Source organism: Simochromis diagramma, unplaced genomic scaffold (genome assembly GCF_900408965.1).
Source record: "Simochromis diagramma unplaced genomic scaffold, fSimDia1.1 OVJJ01000753.1, whole genome shotgun sequence".
Taxonomy (NCBI): Eukaryota; Metazoa; Chordata; class Actinopteri; order Cichliformes; family Cichlidae; genus Simochromis; species Simochromis diagramma.
The window spans coordinates 4292775-4315677 of NW_024387523.1; the positions used below are offsets into that span (position 1 = coordinate 4292775).

The 22903-nt window shown below is 40.7% G+C and overlaps 1 protein-coding gene across 2 annotated transcripts in view; it reads left to right on the plus strand.

Moving 5' to 3' along the window:
- Positions 1 to 22903, plus strand: part of LOC120726362 (ephrin type-A receptor 7-like) — a 154739-nt gene that overhangs the window by 96442 nt on the left and 35394 nt on the right. For both annotated transcript variants that reach the window (XM_040019876.1, XM_040019877.1), the window contains exons 4-5: positions 3786 to 3941; positions 8919 to 9248. In XM_040019876.1, the coding sequence (XP_039875810.1) occupies positions 3786 to 3941; positions 8919 to 9248 (486 nt within the window). The remainder of the gene's footprint in view (positions 1 to 3785; positions 3942 to 8918; positions 9249 to 22903) is intronic.

Sequence of the window (22903 nt, forward strand, 5' to 3'; positions counted from 1 at the left end):
TGTTTTATATATTCCTACTATAGATGACCTTATTCTAACACTGTCACTCATTCGTTCAGTGTGTTTCTCATCTGTATGCATTCCATGCCTGTGTTTATTGTTCTGTCTATCAGTCAGTCTGAAGGAGTCTATTATCCCTCCCTGTTTAATGTCCTTTCTCAGTACAGTACATAGCCTACTGTCTTTCTGTCTCTCACACGCCATCTGTTTGTCTGTTGGTGTCTCTGTCTCTCCGAACAATCTCTCACAGCAGTTGGCGTACTGTGTCATCCACTACCCTCCACCCCAAGGACCTGGCATGTCACTGCATATCTATATCATAACACCTTGAAGAAATATGCCTCTGTGTGCGCGTGCGCATGCATACATGTGCTGCCGTGTTTCATTTAATCGAGGCTCCCAGTCAGCACATAGGACAAATTGATCAGTTGGTTTGCCAGCTGTCCTGGCAGATCTCTCCTTCTGTCTCTCTAGTTCTCCAACCACCCACTCTCCTTTACTTCCACTGAAACTCTGATTTCCACTTAAATTTATACACCTTGCAATTTAAAGATGAGAAAAACCGAATGAGTACTCTTGAGTACTCTTCATTACAAGTATCTCCATTGTTTTGTTCAGTTTTTTGTTTTGTTTTCTCACCGCTGGATGCCTTTTAAACTAACTCCTCTTCTCCAATTGGCCAGATGGCTTGTGGCCATGCTGACTGACATGACCTTCTCTGGCACTGGCTTTTGGCGACCCTTTGAATCCCTTGAAAATGACGGGCATCATGCAAAGCCAGCTCCTTTTGTTATCTGAGCTGCACATATTGTCTTGATACACCCCTATCATTAGACACACATTTCCATCGTGGGCCAGCGAAATGTCTATCCATGCTGAATTGAAGAGATAAGTCAGAACTGCAGCCAGCCATATGGCTAGCCTGCTTTTAAGCATGATAGGTAGAAAATGCAAAACCCATTTCTGTTCTCATAGATCTATGCATAATTTTGCCTTGATTTAGGTGCTATTCACACTTGATGTTCTTGCTGTGGCGAAGGGAAGGATAGTGGCAGCACAGCCAGGAACAAAGGGAGTCTACTTCAGTGCTGCTTGACTGGGTGTGTGTGTGTTTCTGTTATGTCCCCATGCTTGGCTGTGCTTTGAGCTGAAAGCGAGAGGCTTTTTTTTGTGTAATGACAGACATTAGAAAGTCGATTACGAGGTTCTTACAGCCTCGAACATGCCACACAGGGCTGTAATACACACATGCATGCACAAAGGTATACAGGCACGTGCACACTCTCAGACTGGTCTGAGCCAGGGGAAGGCTTTTGTGTTCAACTTGCCTGTGTCACATACAAATACATCAGCATTACTGACTGTGTGACACAATACTGCAGGTGGGAAAAGTGCTGTCTTCTTAACTGTAATTTCCCATAAATCCCATAAATTTTATCACATAATTCAGACAGGGCACTGTTGCCTTAAATCACAGTTGATAACATGGTTCCAGGGGCTTATGATATCTCCTAATTCCTATTCAAGCTCTTCAAGTAAACATACCCAAGAATGTGAATTGAACATCTTTTAATGTTTAAGAATTTTTCTTGGAAATTCAGGGCCAGGGGCAGGTGTGGCTCAGGAGGTAAAGTGGGTTGGAAGGATAGTGGGTTGATCACCAGTTTCTCCTTTCTGCATGTCAAAGTGTGTCGATGTTAGACAAGGTGCTTTGATTTAGAAAAAATGTGTGTATGATTTACTGAATGAGGCTTGTAGTAGAGTGCTCGGTTAGAGTAGAAGAGCACTATATAAGTACCAGTCCATTTACCATGTACCACATGGACTATTATGACTTGCTAACCCTTGCCAGCGTATCGTTAGCTTCAAATATTTCTGTTGGTAGTTGGTTTCCCCCCTTTTTTTTTTTTTTAAATTTGTGTATTTAAAAGTGTGTAGTATCAGGGTAAGTAAAGCAACAGTGTCTTATTTTGAGTCATATAAATAATTTTGAGTCATAATTTTCATGTTATAGCTTCTTTTGATTTAAAATGTAGGCCTCGATGACACAGGTGTAGAAGCTTGTCAGCTACCATGTGGCAACCACTGGTTCTGAGGGTAAAATGTATATTCTCAGACTAGCTGCAAGTAGCTGGTACAGGTTGCTGGTAATTCTTCTGAAACTGATTGCTAAAGCTCCCTATTCACTTTCTGCAGCTGGTTGATGAGTGGTTGACGAGATTGCTGGCAGCCACTAGTGTGAAACTGGTCGCAAAGAAGCCTGAGTTTGCATGGAAGATGCCAACAAAGCAAAGACTTGCCGTTTACTCTCCAAAAACAACTTTCACGTTAAAGCTAACATTCTCCATTCCTGGGTTATCTCGCACTTTTTCAAGTTTCGCTACAGCTCGAAGAGTAAATGGTGATTATTTCTATACGAGTAAACTTGTACCATGCAAACTGCAGGCGACCACAGCAAACTGCTAGTGACCAAAGCAATTACAAGGAGCCTCTTTATAGGCGATTTCACCTGGAGATAAACACCTAGCAACCACTCGTGATCTGGGTGTGGAATTCACATTTTTCCCTAGCAACTGAAGGTTGCCAGGAGGTTAACAACCAGTCCCTAGACTTGCATTGCTAAGGCCTTTGTTACCAAGTAGTTCGTCCATAAATATTCTCAAAACCAGTATATACCATCTGTAAACTAATTTAATGTACACTAACTGGTTATGTCAATCACTAGTTTCTCACTCTGGGTAAAAATGAACATGCCTCCAAAGTTGGAACCTAACAAGACTGACGATGACGAAACAAAAAATGAGAAGGACAAAGAAAGGTATGAAAGGAATAAGAAAGAAGAATGTGTCAGGAGAATGGAAAACGAGCAGAAGACTGGGAGAGAGGGGTAGAAAGCTCACTAGAGCTGTTAATGTAGACCCGCTGTTTAGAATACGGTCTCAGAAGAGAGGAGACCAGAGCGTGGAGCGGTAGCTGGCTGCCTGATTTCACACCCATTATCACCTGCTACAAAAGCACGGCAAGTGGAAAATGAAACTGCATACAGGGAGAGTGTAAAATAAGCTGTTCTCAGTGAGTTTGAGTGTGTGTGTTTATGCACGCCCATTGTCACACTTGCACTGATAAGCTTCTGTTACATGGTGTGTACTCTTACACATGTAAGGTCATGAGTACTTATCACCTTTGTCCACGTTCTCACCTTTTGTATTTTGGTTCATGCATGCTTTGGGATAACTTCCAAATAAGGCGAAACAAGGGGAGGAAAAGCACAATGAAATAAAAAATTTTGGGCTTCGGAGCTTTGTGCCTGCACGATCCATTGGTTTTCTTTCATTTGCATAGCTGGTTCATTCCAGTTGCAGACTTTGATGCCATTTGCACAGGTCCACCGATCACATGTAATGTGAGAATTGTGTTTGTCAGATGGATTTAGCCAAAGTCTCCTCTACTTTTCTGCTCTAATCCTATCTTTTATCTCATCTATACTTTACTGAGGTCTCACTGGCTTTTCTCATTTTTCTACACTCATTCCTAATTTTCCCTCTCGTTTTTTTCAAAGGCTTTAACGTGCTTAGTGAAATAGAGGCGCTTATGTGATTAAAAAAAGGCTCTCAACTGTTAGCATATCTGCAGAATTATCTTGTGAACGTGCAGTTCCTTGATATAGCAATATGTGTTTCATGTGTTCATTTCCCAAAAGGATATTACATATATTTTTTTAAATGTATGCAATGTGATATATCACGTAATTTGGACATATCTGACAAACTGCTTTTCTTTTCCAGCGTGTCCACCTGGCTCTTACAAGATGTCGTCCAGACAGCAGGAGTGTTTCCCCTGCCCAGCCAACAGCATCGCAGAAGAGGAAGGATCCATGGTGTGCTTGTGTGAGGAGGATCACTTCAGGACTCCTTTGGACAATCCCTCAGCGCCATGCACACGTAATAATAATAATATACTTGCACTTATTTATGTCTACATCTTCTTAAATTATCCATCCATCCATCCATCCATCCATTCGCTTCCGCTTATCCTTTTCAGGGTCGCGGGGGGCGCTGGAGCCTATCCCAGCTGTCATAGGGCGAGAGGCAGGGTACACCCTGGACAGGTCGCCAGTCTGTCGCAGGGCCAACACACAGGGACAGACAACCACTCGCACTCTCATTCACTCGCACATTCACACCTAGTGGCAATTTGGATTATCCAATTAACCTATCCCCACAAGCTGCATGTCTTTGGACGGTGGGAGGAAGCCGGAGTACCGGAGGGAACCCACGCAAACACGGGGAGAACATGCAAACTCCACACAGAAAGACCCCGGCCTGATGGTGGAATTGAACTCAGGACCTTCTTGCTGTGCGGCTTCTTAAATTTTATATATATATATATATATATATATATATATAATTATGCTTATATACTAGTTCCAGTCGCACCATATAACTCATATAAGATATGATATTGAAATTTTGCATAAAGTATAGATTTTTATGTCTGTAAGCCAATCAATATCTCAACCTCCCATTCAGCTTTTGATATAGCTGCAATTGCCATTTATCCATTTTAACAATAAAGATCCATTTTCTTTATGTCTTAAAAGAACCTGTCCTTCACCCCGTACCCTTTCATCCACCTTTCCTGTTTTCATGCTATTACCTCTTGGTCTGACCTGCTCCCTCCCCCCTCAAGTCATGTTTCATCATCTTGTCCTCATCAACCCCATCTCCATGACTCATTCCTTGCACCCTTCACCTCTCCTTCACCATATACCCTTCTTTGTATTGCATTCCATGTTTCTGTAACCTATCCCAGATTGTTGGCTAGGAGTAGGTCTCTCACAACACCGGATGCATGCCTTGTACTGCTCTGCTGATGAAAAAGTTGTGAAGTGTTTGTATAACTGCAAGCTTAAAGGATGAGAATACATAAGCAAATATCTTGGTCTATAACTGGTTAATGACATCTGTTGCCTCGTTGGACAATTCCTCTTTGATCTGGAATAAAGAATAAATCCAGTCTGCGTTTGACATGGTATTTAAAGTTAATTTTCTAAGGAAGACTTTTCCTCTGGGACGTCTGTATCATAGTATGTTTGAGGGTTTTCTGTAAATGTAACCACTTCCAACCTTTGTCTATTAGTATCCAAAGCTATATATGAAAGCGCCTCTTCACCCAAACCATTTTCTTTGCCTCTTAACATTTATCCCTTTTATATCTCCCATCCATCTTTCAAAAAAACCCATCACCCCATTTTGCCATCTCTTTGCTTAACCTTTTGCATTCTCTCCATATTCTTCCACCTTTTCTCCTGACATTACAGATCCATTTTCTGCTATACTTCCATTATCTACATTTCCGCTGGACCCCCCCCTTCTTTTTCTACCCCCTCCTTTTTGATGCCTCAACACCCTCTTCCATTCCCATCTCTCTGTCTTCTTAACTTGACCACTCATCACTCTTCTTTCTAGCCACCGCCTCCTCGCATTTTCCTTACTCTTTATCCTTTCATCTGTTCCATCCATGCGTGTTATCATCCCATTTTTCTTCTCTCTGTCAAACCAAAATCTCATCCCTCTATCCTCGAGCGACACTCTATATCCTCATCCCTTTTCGCCACATATTATTTGTTCATTCCTCACCTTTTACTTTTTCTTACCCTATCTCGGCCTGATTCTTCTTCACTATGAGGCCAAACAGAGCTGTACAGGTTGGCCCTATTGATTTCTGCATGGAAAACAGCCTATTGATTATAGCTTAGTAATTAGATGGAGGAATAATAGGGTATATATCCTGAAAGTATTCAGGACATAAATCCATAGGGTCTCTAAGTTAGTGCATGTGTGTTTATATACGTATTCACATTGACTTGTGCGTTAGTGCGTACACACATGAATGAAAGTGTGTGGTCATGCTAGCTTTAATGGTAAGTGCAGTGGAGGGGTGTAATTATAATATTGATTGCTGAGCTCACTGATCCTGTGTGATAATATTCATAGCAGCCTAATGACCACATTAATTACACTATAGATTCTGTAATTATGATAATCCCCAGATTCTACTAATCCACCACACTGTACATTTAGAGAAAGAGTTTGATGAATCTAGCCTCATAAGAGTAAGAGAAAAAATTATGATTTTCAAAGATGAAGTGTTTGATATGTGCGCATTATTACGCCAGTGATTAAAGAACAACTGATTTTATTCTTCTCCCTTTTTAATGCTAGTGTAGTATCACGACCCTAATGTGTTTACCACACTGAGAATCAGAGACTGTGCACCTCACAGTTGCTTTAAGAATTATTTTTGAAAAAGTTGAAGGAGCACAGAGCTTTAATTATAAGATTAAGCTTCATCTGTTACTTCATGACTCAACTGACTGCCATTGTTAATGGTGACGATTGAGTTTTTTCCATTAGAGCACACTGCTGCATTTCCCTTGGCAGCTATGGAGATGAAAAGTAGAACTTTAGAAATAGTTAATTAAAATTAGTCTCTAAATTCTTGTAAGTTTTGGCAGAGGAGAACTTCTGCTGACAGCTCCAGTTGTAACACAATAACTGTTTGGAGAAATAAAAAACTGGAGACGAGATGCATACCATTTGTCATCAGATGTTTCTGCAAATAAATCAGCAAAATCGTTGTTTGAGAATAACTGCAAAATGATGTTGCTGCATAATAATTATTTCTGATTTTGAAGACTGCACAATTTCAATTTTCTCTGAAAACTTAAAAAACGAAACTTGCTGTTTACCATAAATGTGCAGTGTTATGCAAAAGTCTTGAGCTACTCCTCATTTCTTTATATTTTGCTAGTTAAAATATGAAATGGGTGCAGTGATTTATTGAAGTTTATTGATTGATTGATTGAATAGAAACAGAGTATATCTGGCAAAAACAGAGTTCTAATGAGCTTTGAAGTTAATAGTTGGTATCACTACCTTTATTCTTCAACATGCCAAGATGATCCCACACTGCTTCAACAGTGTTGAGGTTAGTGTTTCAGAGTGGCCAGTCCACGACTTCCAGTGTTCCAGTGTGTGTTTCTATACGTCAGCCTTTTTGTCCTGTTTCCCTTCTTTAAGAATTGGTTCTTGACATCCACATTTCCACTTATAACAATCCCGATGAGGCTTTAGACAGATCAACTAAAGAGCCTGATGTAACTCTCAGGTTGCGTGTCAGGTCTCTGCTGGATTTTTTCCCTATTTCTTGGGGACATGGCTTTTAGATCTGATGTGGATAGGTCTGTCACTTCTTTTTGTCCTCCATTTGTCCAGTTTTCGCACATTTTTCAAGAATGCACTATATAGCATACTGAGATATGTCACGTTTTCAACTAAAAGTGCTTTGGGAATCACCTTGTTGGTGCAAAAATACTCTCATGCCTGTCAGACTATGTTATCTCTGGCATAGATGTCCCTGATCTCATTTGATGAGATTAACTGAGAGGGGGTAGCATATAAAGATAACACATGCAGTTTAATGACAATGGTTTAAAGGGAAATGCAAGATTTTCTGTATTGTATCATATTTTTGGAGGAGTAGAGATTGAGTTGAATAGTGATGTGGATGAACTATAGGGAAAAGGGAGTTAGAAGGTTGGGACAGGTTAAGAGTAAAAGAGTGGGAAGAGTTGTGGAGGTGAAGTTTTAACAAGAGGCACTCGCAATGTAAGATGGAAAGAAAAGAGAAACCTTAAGAGAGTGAGGGACTGCAAGGCTAAGAAAGCATGAAAGTGGACAGAGACGTGAGAAAGGGGCCCAGCTGTGTCTGCATCTACTGTGTGTGTGCGAGTGTGTGTGTGTGTGTGTTCATAATGTGAATGTTTTCTGGGCTTATGTAACCCTGGGCACCACGTGTGTTTGGAAGCGGGACGCAGCTGTGGTGTGTGACGTGTTTGATGGCACGCACAGTGCAGCAAACCTTCACTTATTCATTACACGCACATGCACACACATACAAGGATGTATGTAAAATTCATGACCTTTAATGGACCTGTGCTTTCAGTGAGAAGAGGATATGAACCAAAAGACACTGAATGCTGACTTAGTGATAGGATGGAGTCCTCTGGTCTGGCTTTTTACAGCCTTCTACTGGATCGTATATTTTATTTTTTAGCTGTTGCGGGGGTTCATTTAGAAGTGGTTTAACTTTAAATGACATGTTTACACAGTTTTTTGTTACCTCTGTCATGTACTGTATAATGCTGAACTTTTGATACACACAGCCTTTCAATAGGCAGCTCACATCACTGCCCCTCATATCAAATCAGACTCGTGTTCCGGGAGAGATAAAACACTTTCCATGGCAAGCCATCTTTATTTACTAAGAGTAAATGGAGGGTCTGTTTCACACAGCAGATGACACCAGTACATAATGGGAAAAAAACGCTAATCTTTCAGACAAAAGGGAATGTTATTCTATTCTTTTTTTTTTAATCAAATCCTGAGCCTTACCCCAAATATTTTCCTTCCTATATGAGCAATAATCCCTCCTCCGTCTCAGTCCAATACATCTTCTTAAAATATATTTTCAAACTGTCAAAGTATAATAATAATGCTACATACACTATTATTTCACAATAAGTACCACAGATTTGCCCTCACCTATTTATGTAAAATGGTTCATATTACATCATATCACATCATTAAAATCAAAATTATTGTTCAAAAAATTATTTGATATGAAGGCAAAAGGTAAAAGTAACCTTCCAACACTGGCGCTTGATTATAATGATATTGTTGGTATAAATGCTTCTATACCCACCATAAAGCCTCTGGACTGTTGTATATCAAATTGCATGACAGTTCATTCAAATTGAGCACGTATTGTATTTTCTTACAAACTGCTCATGAGCGACCTGGGATAACTAATAAATCTAAATAATTATCTTTTTTCTTTTTTTTTTTCTTTCATAGGTCCCCCATCCCCTCCCAGAGACTTGACCTATACTCTGAAGCAGTCCACGCTGATCTTGGACTGGGCTGCTCCGTCCGACACAGGGGGCAGGGTGGATTTGACCTACAGTGTGGGATGCCGGAAGTGCATCGGGAGGCAGTGTGAGCCATGTGGGGCTAGCGTTGGATTTGTGCCTCAGCAGGTTGGCCTGACAGAAAGAACTGTGACTGTGGTCAATCTTCTTCCCAACACCAATTACACATTTACTGTAGAAGCCTTGAATGGAGTGTCAGAGCTGCTGCCCAACAAGAGGTTCTACACACAAGTCAACGTGTCAACAAGCCTGCCTGGTAAGTTCCATTTCAACCTTCAAAAACAAACACAAACATGTAAATGGAAAACATTTAAATTGCACTTAAACGTGGCACACTCCGAAACCAAAAAACAAAGGACAAAGAATGCACCTTTTAAAAGATATTGCATTTGTACTCAGTAGGGACCAACAAGGACACGTCTGACATCAGGCAACATTATGTGTGAAAAATAGATGAACTTTAAATAAACTTGCACTACATGCGTTTCCAGTTTTGAATACTTTTTAACTCCACTTGATTTTGACTGAATTTTTAGTGGTTTTACAAAGTTTATGTCATCATTTCATCTGGTCAGACAAATTCTACGACTTTATTCATATTTTCGACATAAGAAAATCCTCTAAAAAATCTTTTTGACCCCTATTTGAAAAGTTTGAATGTTTTGTTTGGAAATAACGCATGCATTTTTTATGATATCACCGCAATCCGCTTTTACTTCTGCACACAACAAAAAAAGACATACACACAGATCATATTTATGTGCACTTTGTACACTGTAAAACCCACTGTGACCTTTGCCTACAGCAAAATGCAGATTTACTGACATGGCATTCAGAAGCAATGTGTATTCTGTAGTGATTTGAATTTCTGTGTATTCTTTGAAAAAAAGCACAAACTTCAATCATACACCCTTAAACTGACAACATGTCTGTTGCTGCAGACAGGGCACAAATTCTCATTGGTAGGGGAGATCTCATTTTCATCAGCAGAAGTTTTCAGCAGGCCATTAGCCAGAGGCTTGAAAAGCACTTTACCAAGTAGCCTTGTCACCCAGCACCGCAATAGCACTCACTATTTGGAGGAGCTCAAGTGTGAAAAGACCAAAACACACACATACACACACTAAAGATGTACAAGCCTACTTTCTGGCTTTAATGCTGACAAACATTCTTTTGTAAACAAACGTACACATGACTGTGCATGTTATACCGCCGCGCATATCTTTGAAAATGTTTGAGATCTTTGTTTGCGAAAGCTGAAGGAAATATGAATGATGAACATAATGATTCAAATGAAACTTGGAGGAAGATGGAATGAAAGGTGCTGTACAATAAAGTATCTGATGGAGAAACAATGAGAGTGAGAATGGCAGAATTTGCTTTTGCCATTAATTGGAAATTAGCTTAGAGAAATGGGCTGAATGATGAATGCTGTGCAGCATCTGTGAAGGCTGCAGGACTTGCTATGAATTTCCAGGTATTAAGTTCAGGATATATACTGTAAGACTTTATCGTGGGAAAGTGGGTTAAACTTTTGGATAGTTGTTATATTGAAAGTGTGGTTTTTGACTGAGGCATGCATCTAAGAATAAAAAAGAGAGTATATTTAACCTCCTAAGACCCAAACTCTTCCATGGCATGCATTTTTAATTTCTGTTTGATATTTGGGCATGTTGGGACCTGATGAATGTAAAAACAATGAATTTTGGGGTTTTTTTTTACCTGATTTTTGTTTCTGAGAAAAATGAGATCCACATATGAGGACATTTGTTAAAAATTTCGATAGAACAGTGGCAGTGTGATGTCCTCGTAAGTGGATATCAGGCCCTTGTAGCTCAAAATTTAGTATTTTGGTCTAGACAACCCAAAATGTGATGTCCACATATGCGGATGCCAGGTCCTAGGAGCTTAAGGAGATTTATGTTGAGTGTTTAAAAACAAATGTGTTTCTCAGGATCTTCTTTTTTGGACCAGCATTGGTGTCGCGTATAAATACAAAAAAAATAAAAGCAGATAATCTTCCACTGCACACCTGATCATTTCTCACGGCACACCTATATGTGCTGTGGCACAGTGGTTGGGCAATACTGGCTTAGAGTTTCCTATCAGTGCCAGAAAACCTCTATAGGTGCCAAGTTGGCAGCTTTATCAGGTCCCTAAACTACCACTGCATTGACATAAGAGTAATTGCTCAAGTACCACCTAGTTGTTTAAATTATTTATTCCCCACAAAGCGGGAGCTCAAAAACCCTATATTTTTCTCATTATTATTGTTACTGAAGTGAAGTCGTTCTCCATGTTCCACCAAATCCTGTGGAAAAATATCTGCACGCGTTTGCCAGATGTTGACTTTTCTTACAGGTTACAAGTCTAATTTGAAGAGGTATAGCGGTGAGGCAGCATACTGTCTCTTTGAGTTTGTTTGCTGGAAACATCTGCTCATGTTTTTATACAGTTATTGCGATGACAGCTGATAAACTTCGCCAATGCCCACATGTGGCTGGAAAAGCAAACCAGTTAGTAAATGAAAATTAAAGAAGTTATAAGCAGCGCAGAGCTGTTGATCCCTCAAATTAAACCACACCCACCAAAAAAATCCCTCAGACAGCTAAAATCTGTGAACGTGACTAGCAAGTGACAACTTGGCCTTCTTCAGCTTCCTGCGTAAAATCCCGAACTCCAGGGTTTGGAATACTCTATCAGAAGTACAAACCTACGGTGAGCATTTTTTTCCTCATTGTCACATTTCTTTAAACCTTTCTCACTTTTATCTCCTCTGTCTGTCTGTCTTGTCAGCAGTTACCATGGCACTGATTTCTGGTTATTACGAGGTATTAAGGTATGAGTTGTGCGGCTAACCGTGTCGTCCAGGAGGATTGGACAAGGGTTAGGAGAGAGTGTTTTGCAGGGGTTTTAGAAGACTTTCTGTGACAGGGAGGATTTCGGCTGACATTTAGTGTGTGGTGTTTAATACTGTCTGTATGTGTGGTGTGAGACAGACAGACCTATGAAAGAAAAAAAAAAGTGTGTGAAATGTGCCACAGAATAATTCCTGCATTTTCTAGGAGAGCTATCCTCCGTTGAAAGTCCTCTGGGAGAGGTTTACCTCAAGGTCAATGAAGGATCTGCTCAGTTTTATCAGATAGAAGCGGAAGTGATCATTAAAATGACGCAATATTAAAACTTGACATACAAAGCCTGCAAACAAATTCAATAATGGTTCACTTGGTCTTATTGTCGCTGCATGATAAGTCCGGTTTTCATTTTGTTGTTCATCTGATTTTTATGTATCTGCGGGATATCGTCTGAAGTTCTGTAAAGCCAGGTCAGCTCCAGAATTGCAAAAAGCATTTCTGTATGGACCTTAGCTTTGTGTCCGCACCTGTGTGTGCACCTCCCCACCGAGACTTTACATATCAAAACTCGCTGACCTTTATAAATACTGCAGTAGGGATTTGGAACAAAGCTAGCACATATCAGCAGACTCACACTCTGGCCTTTTTTTTTCTCTAGCCACCTCATCATCTCTTTATTACTTTGTTCTTTTTCTTAACCTCCTCCCTTCCTTTGTAAACCGATCTCTTCTTTTTTTACCCTCTATTTCCTCCCTCATTTCCCTCCCCACATCCTTCCCTGCTCTCCCCATAAGCTCACTATTCTTAGATGGTAATTTCTCTCCTACTCACTGCCACTCTTTCCGCTATCTTCTCCTTTTTCATCACCTGTCCTGACATGATCACCACTGCCCTCTTTTCCCCCATCTCTCTTCTTCTCTCTCTTAGGACTATTTTCTCCCACCTTTCCTGATTGCGCCATATTTGTTTTTCGGTGCAGAGTAAGCTTGTTAGCAGTGGGTGGCATTTTTTGACTGGCAGCTGAGGGTGGAGAAAGCCTGACAACTTAAGGGCACAATCTGAACCGAGCTGCTGAGAGAAAGTGCTGCTGGATACTGTACCATGTTAACCCGCCGCCCCAGCCGCACATGCAAGATACACCAGGGGCAATTTTCATCTATAAAATGCAAACACAAGCTTCTCTCTCCCTCGTCCCGCTTTCATTGGAAAATCAGAATCTTATGCAAATCATTAGAAACAGCAGTTTAGACACTGTCGGTCTTTAAACCTTACAAAAAACGACATACAAATTGAATTCTTTGAAAATATGCAGTTGAACTGGATGCTTGCACATGCACATCCTCCCATGCAGATGGGGTTTTATCAGGACTCTCCAGGCCACCAGGGGGAAAGGGGAGTTTTGCATGGCGTGTCAAGGATGGATAATAGGGAAAAGGAAGAGTAGGGGATAGAAACTGGAGGGGATGGGACATGAGCTGGGTAAACGGGAGATCAATTTTCCCTAAGGCTCATGGGGCGCCATATCGAGGTGGATTAGGGGTGCATATATAAGCGAAAGAGTGCACCAGACCATGTGTCTATGGCCATACTTTGCTGTGCTTGCGTGACATAATTTCTGTACATTGGTCCATGCTTCATTTCTTTTCTTAAAAAAAGATGATATCTTGCTTCAGAATTGTTCAATGTGTGTGTGTGTGTGTGTGTGTGTGTGTGTGTGTGTGTGTGTGTGTGTGTGTGTGTGTGTGTGTGTGTGTGTGTGTGTGTGTGTGTGATCCAACTGGTCTCTGGATGAATGTCTTGGCCCCCAGTGATACATCCAAAGCCCTTTAGCTAAGGCAGGGAAGAAGACAGGGATGCAGGGTAGCTGTAGAGATGGGGTGGAGGTGCAGGTCAGGGAGGAAGGATTGGCATTTCAATATCCTGAGAGGATTACTGGCCGTGCTTTGAGATGGCTGGTCCCCGCGGAGATACATAGGCCTTAGAGATGGATGCATAAAGGGAGGAGAGGAGAGGGGAATGAATATAGAAGTAGAGGGATAGAGAAGAGAGCGGTGTGGCATTGTGAGGAGAACGCCTGGATGTGGAGAAAAGGGAGCAGGGGTGAAGAGCAAAAGCGAGAAGACTTAAAAGAAGAAACAACGATCTGAAGCCATATTTTTAAAGACGTACATATCAAAACTGCTTAATACATTTTTAAAGTTGTGTGTGGACAAACGTTAGGGTGAGATGGTTTTGAGATAAAAGTTAGGAAGCATAAAGCATGAAAGATGACTTAAAGCAAGTAAAGTAGCACAGGGTGCATAGCAGAAGAATAAAATGTTTAAAACTGAAGGCAACACAAACTGAAAAAAGTGTGATGGAGACTTTGCAATACTTATGAAAGAAGTTCAAAATTCCTGCACAAAATATCCATAATATATGTATATAAGAAAAACTGATAAAATCATAATATGAGAAAAGGGAGCCCAACCAAATATTGCTTATGGGGGTGCAAGCCAAATATACAGGAGACATAACTTATTACAAAACGACTATTAAATATTAAAATGAAAAGTCACTTAAACTTTCAGATAAATGAAATAAAGTAATGTAATATTTTCCTTTAAAATTAAAGCAGGGTTGTAGAAGGAAATAGAAAAATGTTTTTAAATGAAGTACAAGAAGGTTACATGCAGTACTTGGGTAATGTACTTATTCACATTGCCTACTATGGCAGAAAGATGAATGGAAAATGAATGGAAGCTAATTGAGGGTGCGGTTGTCTCTGATTCTCTGAATCAAATGGGTACCTTAAAAAACTATGGTACACATGTTTGCGTTTGAAGACTTGAACTAAAGTTTAAGTCTGAATTAACTTGGGATCAGACTTTTCCTTCATTATAATGGGAGAGTGGGGGGTTGAATATTGTTTTTTCCATTCACTCAGTGAACGAAAGAGACACTTCAAATACCAAGGTATGAAACATTGTTTCTTTGTCATTTAGTTTCCAATTGCCGTTTTTATTTTTTCACTTTCACACTTCTCAGCCTTCTCCCCCCTTCAGCCCTTTGCATGAAGGCATTTGGATCCTTTCTGCCTCCTTAATTAGAAGTGATGGGAAGGTGAGGCTTCAGCAGGCACCAAATGAATAGAGTCATCAAGCTACTTTTCAGGACTATAGCCCAGCCACTTAAGACGCTTTGTCACCCTGTGATGGGAATTTTAATTGCCTACCTCTTGGCTTATAATTGGAGTCTATGAAGAGGCACTCTCAGTGTTCAGTGTGTGTACTCTGTATGTGGATTTACAGGCTGTTCCTTGTTGTTCAGGGAATTGTAGAGGAATGCGTATGAATGAAAGCAAAGCTCGGAGATAGCTGATGACACGAAGACACAGCGTATTCCTCATAATCATATTATCATGAAGCCTATCTTTGATTCACATCTTTTGTCGAAACCCCTGCCGGGAGAGGGCAGACAGGTGAAAACGCTTAAGGTTGCAAGCAGACTAGAGAGAAAAAGTTCAAACTTCCAAAATGCTTTTCATGTCTCACTTTCTCTAATACTCTGTGACGTCTTTATCGTGCCTCTGTGGAGAGCGTGGCGGCGTTTGTGTGTGTGCGCGCCGTCTGGGTTTCTTGTGGGGTTAGTCGCTGGAGGGGAGGGGAAGGCGGCTGCGTCCTGCTGTGCGAAATAGAGAGAGAGCAAGTTGTGTGGAGATGCAGCTGTCTTTCTGAATGACAGTACACTCCTCTCTGATACAGCGGTAGGTGGGTGACAGACAGTTCAGCTCATCAGACCAACATTGCACGCACACAGACACCTCTTTTCTCATTCGCCGTGCATCTTTTTATACAATTTCATGCAGAAAATTCCAGGGGGAGGGGTTACAGTACAGTTTATCCAGCAGAGGTTTAACAATGCGCCAAATGCTTAGTATGTCAATCCATCCCTTAATTTTCAAGACACGGTTTTGTGTTTGTGTGAATGCTTGTTTGGAAGTTTTTTCATGAAGGGGGATAAACAGGATGAAAGAAGGGGAAAAACATCCACAGCCATGATCACTTGATCATAATTAAACTATTAACTTAATAAAAGACTACATTTCAAATGGAAGACTGTGGATGTATTTTTGCAGCTTTTGTCATACATCTTAAAAACAGCTCATGTTTTACTCTTTATTATAGGTTATATTATAGCTGCTGTCTGTCTCACATTCCTCAAGTAATATCAGCTCTTAGTCAAGAGCTGCACTTAAGCACACTTTCAAAATATCTGTATTCATTTGTCGATGCAAGTTTGTGTCATTCTAGTTTTTTCTCCCCCGCTGTCCAGTTAAAACTGAACTACAATTGGAAAATGCTGCTTACAACAACCTTCTATAACAACCTGTAGTACATCATCTGTTATTTTTGCATTTAAGAAGATCCAAAAGATCCAAATATCATCACACTCCAAATCAGATCCTGTCATCAAAGAAGTTAGACTATGCTCGGATTGCTGTGTCATGCTAAAGGATGGAGGCTGTAAAGATGCAGCGTTTGTGTGTGTATACGCATTGCCCCTTTATTCAAGTCTGTCAAGGCAGATAGAGCTTTATTTACCTTCTTAGCCAACCTCCTGCAGCAGTCTTGGGTCAGCCACTCTATCTGTATGTTTGTGTTTTTGCGAGGGTTTGTGCGCGGCCTGTGCTTTTTATTTGGTGGAGGCTTCGGGCAGAGGCTGTCTGGCTTAACGGACGTGTCATGATCAGACCATGCCTCAGCCTTTAGGCTAAAGCATGCTGGGCCCGGAGAGTGTTCAGAATCAGTCAGTGTGCAGCTGTCAAAAGCAGTTTAAAGAAGTTGGCCCCAGCCTCTCTCCCCCGGTGAGGGCGTCTCATGCCAGATTTGTACGCTATGCAAAGGCAATGTAAACAGGTTAAGGGTGTTTTCTTTTCCAGATTTGATCACATGTATGTGCAGGAAAAAAACTTCACCACTTTATTGGTAGCCTATTTTCAGGGCATGGTGTTTTGGCACAGCTGGATTATGTTGATCGAGCCTTTTTGAATATGTCATACAGAAAAGCCTCTGTGCCTCGCCGGCTCTTCTGGTCTGTCTCTCACCCAACCACCTACTGACTGACACATTCAATCAGGCCAGCCCTAAGACTCTCTCCGGTGTTGCGCACACAAATGCTGGTCTCCTACACAGACACAAATTTAGACACAAATCCACACAGCTATCCACCAAGGTGTGTGGATTTGTGTCCTTGCAACGTATAATTTAGTAGCTGAGATGAAAATGTGCTTCATCCAGGTGCCTTCCCTGCACCATTCCTCCCACTCACAGCCAGGTTTGTGTGTCTGTGTGTGTGCGTTACACCTAGACAAGACTCATTCCCTCCAAACACCTCTGCTCCTCTTTTCTTCCTGTACTGATATGAATAAAAAACACTGCAGATAATAGCTGTGTCTGACTGCATCTCCTCACCCTGCTCTGAAGCAGGGTCTTACTATTAATCTTCATCTTTCCTTTTCTCCTGTTCCACACTTGCTCTTCTTCACTCTTATGATGCACTGGGCAGAATAATTGTGTTTGCAATTTGGGATTAGGTGTCCAAGTGGCAAATAAAACAAATTAGGCAGTGATTGGTGAGCCAGGAGACAAGTTGCAGGAGACCAGACATGTAAACATGTTTATTTTTCCTGTAAAGTTGGGCTTTTTAACATACTGGTCTACAGGGACTGATTTGCTTTTGAAGCCAAGCTCAAAAGGCCATTTAAGAAACAGGAGCTTTTGGCACTTATGTGTTGGCTCCATTTTTCCATCCCAGAGAGTGGCGCTTGCTTCCCAGTCCTCTGCTGTCAGGCTCATTGTTGCACTATCCCTTTAACTCCAGGCAGAAGTAAGTGGTGCTATGCCCAGAGGGATCATCACTGTTGCATCCTCTTGACCCTTTTACCAAGCGCATGCGTGACAGATACGGCTCTCTCAATCACTCCTGTCTACAACTTTTACACATTTTCTACCATTGTGCATATCTTTTCATTATAGATTCGCATGCAATCATTCACTGTCTTTAATATGCGTTGACACATGGGGTAGCACAAGTTAGTGAGAAGTAGAACAATCAAATCACCTTCTGAAAATGGATGCCATCTCAGCGGAGGCACAAACCTGGAGGGAACAACAGATTCCCCTAAGAACAAAGACGGAGACATGGCTGTGTTGGGGAAAAGGAGATAAGGAGATGGAGAGACTGCAAGAGAGAATTCCCAGGGAGAGGATCCACAGATGTGAGGAAGAAGTAAAAAGTAAGAATGACTCCGAGATGTTCGGCCCTGTTTGTGCTGTCCCCCCTGGGGAGAGAAGCTCCTCCGCCTGTCTCCTTTGATAACAAAAAAGGAGATGCCAGTTGCACCTCAGCTGCCTCCGTACACCTGGATGCAAGAGCCTACAGCAGTGGGTGCCGTTTCTTGCCAAAGTCTATTCACACATCTACTTGCCACAGAGAGGACAGAGCTGCCATGTAACCTCCAGAGTCTCTGCAATGAAAGCAGTGGCTCTTGAGTGGATCTGAAGATGAACTTATGAGAACCTGGGTTTTTGTTAAAGTCTTTTCAGTTCTTTAACCCCACACAATTCTAAAAGTAAGTTATCGCTTCCTGCACTTCTGTATTTAACTCATCTAAGGAGCAAAATGCTGAAAGATCATTTGATACAACGTATTAAGTCCATCCTAATAAAAAAGATTTACTTGTGAGAATCATTTAACTGTACATACAATGTAAAACACAGCCTCCTAGGACCTGCCGTCCACATATGTGGACATCACATTTTGGGTTGTCTAGACTAAAATACTAAATTTTGCTCTACAAGGGCCTGATATCCACTTACAAGGACATTATGCTGCCACTGTTCTATCGAAATTTTAAATGAATGTTCTCATATTTGAATCTCATTTTTATCAGAAACAAAAATCAGGTAAAAAATAGCAAAGAGAAATTAAGAATTCATGCAGCGGAAGAGTTCGGGTATTAGGAGGTTAACTGCTCTGCTGGTATTTGGCAAATCAGAGACCAAACCAAGAAACAAATCTAAGATACCATGTCCTGTTCCTGTTTATAGTAGTGTAAACATTCAGTATTTTAAATTCAACAGTTTTTGAATTGAAATAATGATACCAGGCTCAGAACCTCCACTTTACATATATTGATTTAAGAGTTTAGTTTCAGCGCCAACATATTTAACATACATGGACTAACAACTGGAGTCTCTGGTGATCCCAAGATCGATTGACCTTAAGAAGCAATCATAAATAAATAAATATTTGCAAACTACATTTCGTTTAAAATCACCATTAGTTATTTCATTAGTCATCTAAAGAAAAACACACATTGTTTAAAAAAAAAATTACAATTACTCTAAATATTTTGTAAAATATAAATCTGTTGTGTTCTTGCCAATTGTATGTGATCCACAAGCACAATCCATGTGATTACTTGTCAGCTTATTTGCTGTTCTTTGACTCTGTTATCACTTAGTTTTCAGTTATTTCAAATAAACATTTGTGGTATTTAGAAGATTAAACCAATCAGAGTCCCTTTGAATTAAATACACAGCCTCCTAGGATGTGCCCAAAACATCTCACCTTGAACGCATCCTAGTCACATGCCCAAACCACCTCAGTCGGTTTCTTTTGATGTGGAGTAGTAGTACTTCTACTCTCAGCCCCTCCCAAATGGCTGAGCTTCTCATTCTGTCTTGAAGGCTGAGCCCAGATGCCCTTGAGGGGAATCTAATTTCCGCCACTTGTATCTGCAATCTCATTTCTTTGGTCACTACTCACAGCTCATAACCATAGGTGAGGGTAGGAATGTAGATCAACCTTGTAAACTGACAGCTTCACTTTCACGCCCAGCTCTTTCCTCACCACAGCAGACTGGTACAGCATCCCTGTTATGGTACGTGCTGCACCAATCTGTCTGCCAGTCTCCCGCTCCCCTCTCCTGCTTCCACTTGGGGCAGCAATTCGTTCTTGACCCTGAGTGGACACTCCGTCCTTTTCTAGCTGAGAAATATGGCCTCTGATTTGGAGATGTTAGTTCTCATCCCAACTTCTTCATACACCCCCAAACCTGACACTCTCCATTCTCTACCCTAAAGCCATGGACTGTATGACAGATATGTGTCCATAATATTTATACGTAGAATTCTGTCATGAACGCTTGCATGTGGCAGGAAGAGCAAATAGTTGCTACCTTCCAGTCTGAATGTTAGTCAAACCAACATCAACAGGTGGAGTTTTCTAGATTCCCCAAGAGGATCACTGCTGCTCACACTGGGGCATGCAGTGTGGCTGTATCAGCTCTCCTTTTCATGTGTTGCATGTCCAGGACATTCACAAGCTCATGATGATCCAGCAACTTTCTAAGAACTTCCAGTATTTAAAGTTCCCTGCTGGGAGTCTTTCTTATTTAAAATGACTGACAGAGAGCCACAACCTGATTTGATATGATAACAAAGTTGTATTAATTGTAGCCTGGTTACTATTTTGTCACAAAATATACCTACTATACTTGTACATGCATCACTTTTATAAAATTCACAGTGTCCCTTTTAGAGTCTACAGACCTATACTTGTGTTAGTGATTGGTATATGTACTGCAAGGCATTCATACAGGACCTTATCAGAAGCCATTCATCTTTGTGATGGGCACCTATGAGCATGTCTGCCGTGCGATTTCTGCTGCAAGATCAGGGACTGGAAATGTCTGGCGTGCACTTCTATTGCATAGCCATCACCTCTTCTATATTGCTTTTGAAAATCATCATGCAGTTGTATATGTTTTTATGTGAGTGTAGTTGTGTAAATGTGTTTCAAAAACACATTTCAAAGAGAAGTCTGCACCGATTCTTTCTTTTAAAACACAAAGCCAAATGCAGTCACTATTCCCTCCCATATGCTCGTGTGTGCTGAGTGTGTGTTGAAGTGGAGAATGGACAGTATTTTCACATCTACTTGCCTTCATAAATGGCTAAATCTTCTAAGCCTGTCAGTAGACACTGAAAGGAAAATCTTCTGAGGCTATAGTTTACCGAGTACACAAAATGCTATCTTGTGCATAATAAATGTGCGCACACATTTTGATTCATTCGTTTTTCACGTTTTGATTAATTTATGCTCTTGTTCTGATTAATTTGTTCCCCTTTTTAATTAATTAGAGCTCATGTTTTGTTTAATCCTTGCAAATGATAAATGCACAGAGAACCAGCACAACCAGCTTTTTGCCCAGGAGCCAGGTTGCAAGCCGCAGGGAGCAAGGATGAAAGTCCTCTGAAAATATGATGTGACGCTATGTTGGATTTGTCATGTTTTATATTTTTGGAGTCATGCTAAAATCAGCAGTAAAGTGTGTTACTCATTCCTCTACGTGATGCTGAAAGGCAAAAAGCAGCAATTAGTTTTTTCTTATTTCATATTATTACTCAGTGCTTAGTTTATAAATCAGGATGTCCTGGAACACACTGCTTTTCTTCTCAGTGGGTCAGTTGAGAGAAAAAGTCACTGAACTATTCAGGCCATCTAGATCAAGCACACCGGTAGTGCAGTACCATTTTTCTTTTTTTCACCTTTTCCAAAAAAGCTGGGGCTCTTTTTTTTTTCCTAATCTGATGAACCCATATTTTATTTACAACAGAAAACACGTCCGATGTTTCAACTGAGAAAATGTACCATTCTAAGAAAAATGTTTTCCGTTGGTGAAAGTCTAGACTAGTTTGTGGGAGCATATGTTGCTCTAAAACTTGTACACACCTTTCAGCACTGTCAGCACCTTTCCAGACATCCAAGCGGCCAGCGACACAGATACTAACAAATCCCATACTATCAAAGATGCAGGCTTTTGAACTGTGTGCCGATACCAAGCTGAATGTTATTCTTTAGTCCAGAAGATGCACAAATTTCAATTTAATTCACCACAGAACACTTTTGCCTCAGCATATTGTCAATGAGCTTTGGTCCAGAGTAGAAGGTGGTGTGTCTGGATCATATTTACATGTGGTGCCTTCTTCTTTGCATGATTCAACCTGCATTTGTGTGATAGCAGGGTGAACTGTGTTCACAGACAATTATTTCTTGTTCCTGAGCCTCTGAACAGATTCATGTCCGTTTTTAATACATACTATGTACTGAAGATGATTACATTTCAAAGATCTTGACAATTCTACATTGCGGTACATTATTCTGAAATTATTCCACAACTTGTAGACACAGTTTGTTGCAAATTAGTGAATCTCTGCCCATCTTAACTTCTGAGAAACTCTGCCTGTCGCTTGTTACTGACCTGTTGCCAATTAACACATTTAATTGCAAAATTCGACTCCAGCTCTTTCTGTTTAGTACCACTGAATTTTTGAAGCCCACATCCCAACTTTTTTTGAGCCGTCTTGCTGCCATCAAAAATACTAAAACAAGCAAAAATGTCTTGGTTTAAACCTTTGATATGTTTTCAGTCTTCTAATGTGAATATAATATGGGTTTGTGAGATTTCCAAACTCAGTACATTCTGTTTTACATTTTACAAAGCGTCCTAACTTTTTTTGTATTTATGGTTGTTGTAAAAATATAACCTCAAAATGTGTAAATCTGCTGAAAGTAGAGATGAACCATACTCTGTTCTCAAAGGAACATTTGGTAGATAGCAGGGCAGAAAAAAAGTAATAGTACAGTCTGCACACCTATGTGCTAAAGCACTTCAAATACGGGCGAATTTGATGCTAGTTTGTCTGGCGAACAAGTTACAGCGCTTCTTTGCTGAGGTGGAAGCACCACTTTAACCTTTGTATTACTTTTGCATTGTAGTGCACACTTGTTTATTGTCAGATTGAGCTGTGATGTGATCCACGGTTTGGAGGAAGGGAATAGTCTTATGCATAATTCAGCATAGAAGGAAGGAAAGAATAGCAAACAATAGCCTCCAGAGCAGGCTGACACTGTGTTCTTGCTTTAGTATGTTAAGCTACCTTTCTTCTTGTATTTGAGTGTCAGAGGCTTTGAGAAAGTAGGGACTGTCTGTTCAAGCATTCACTCA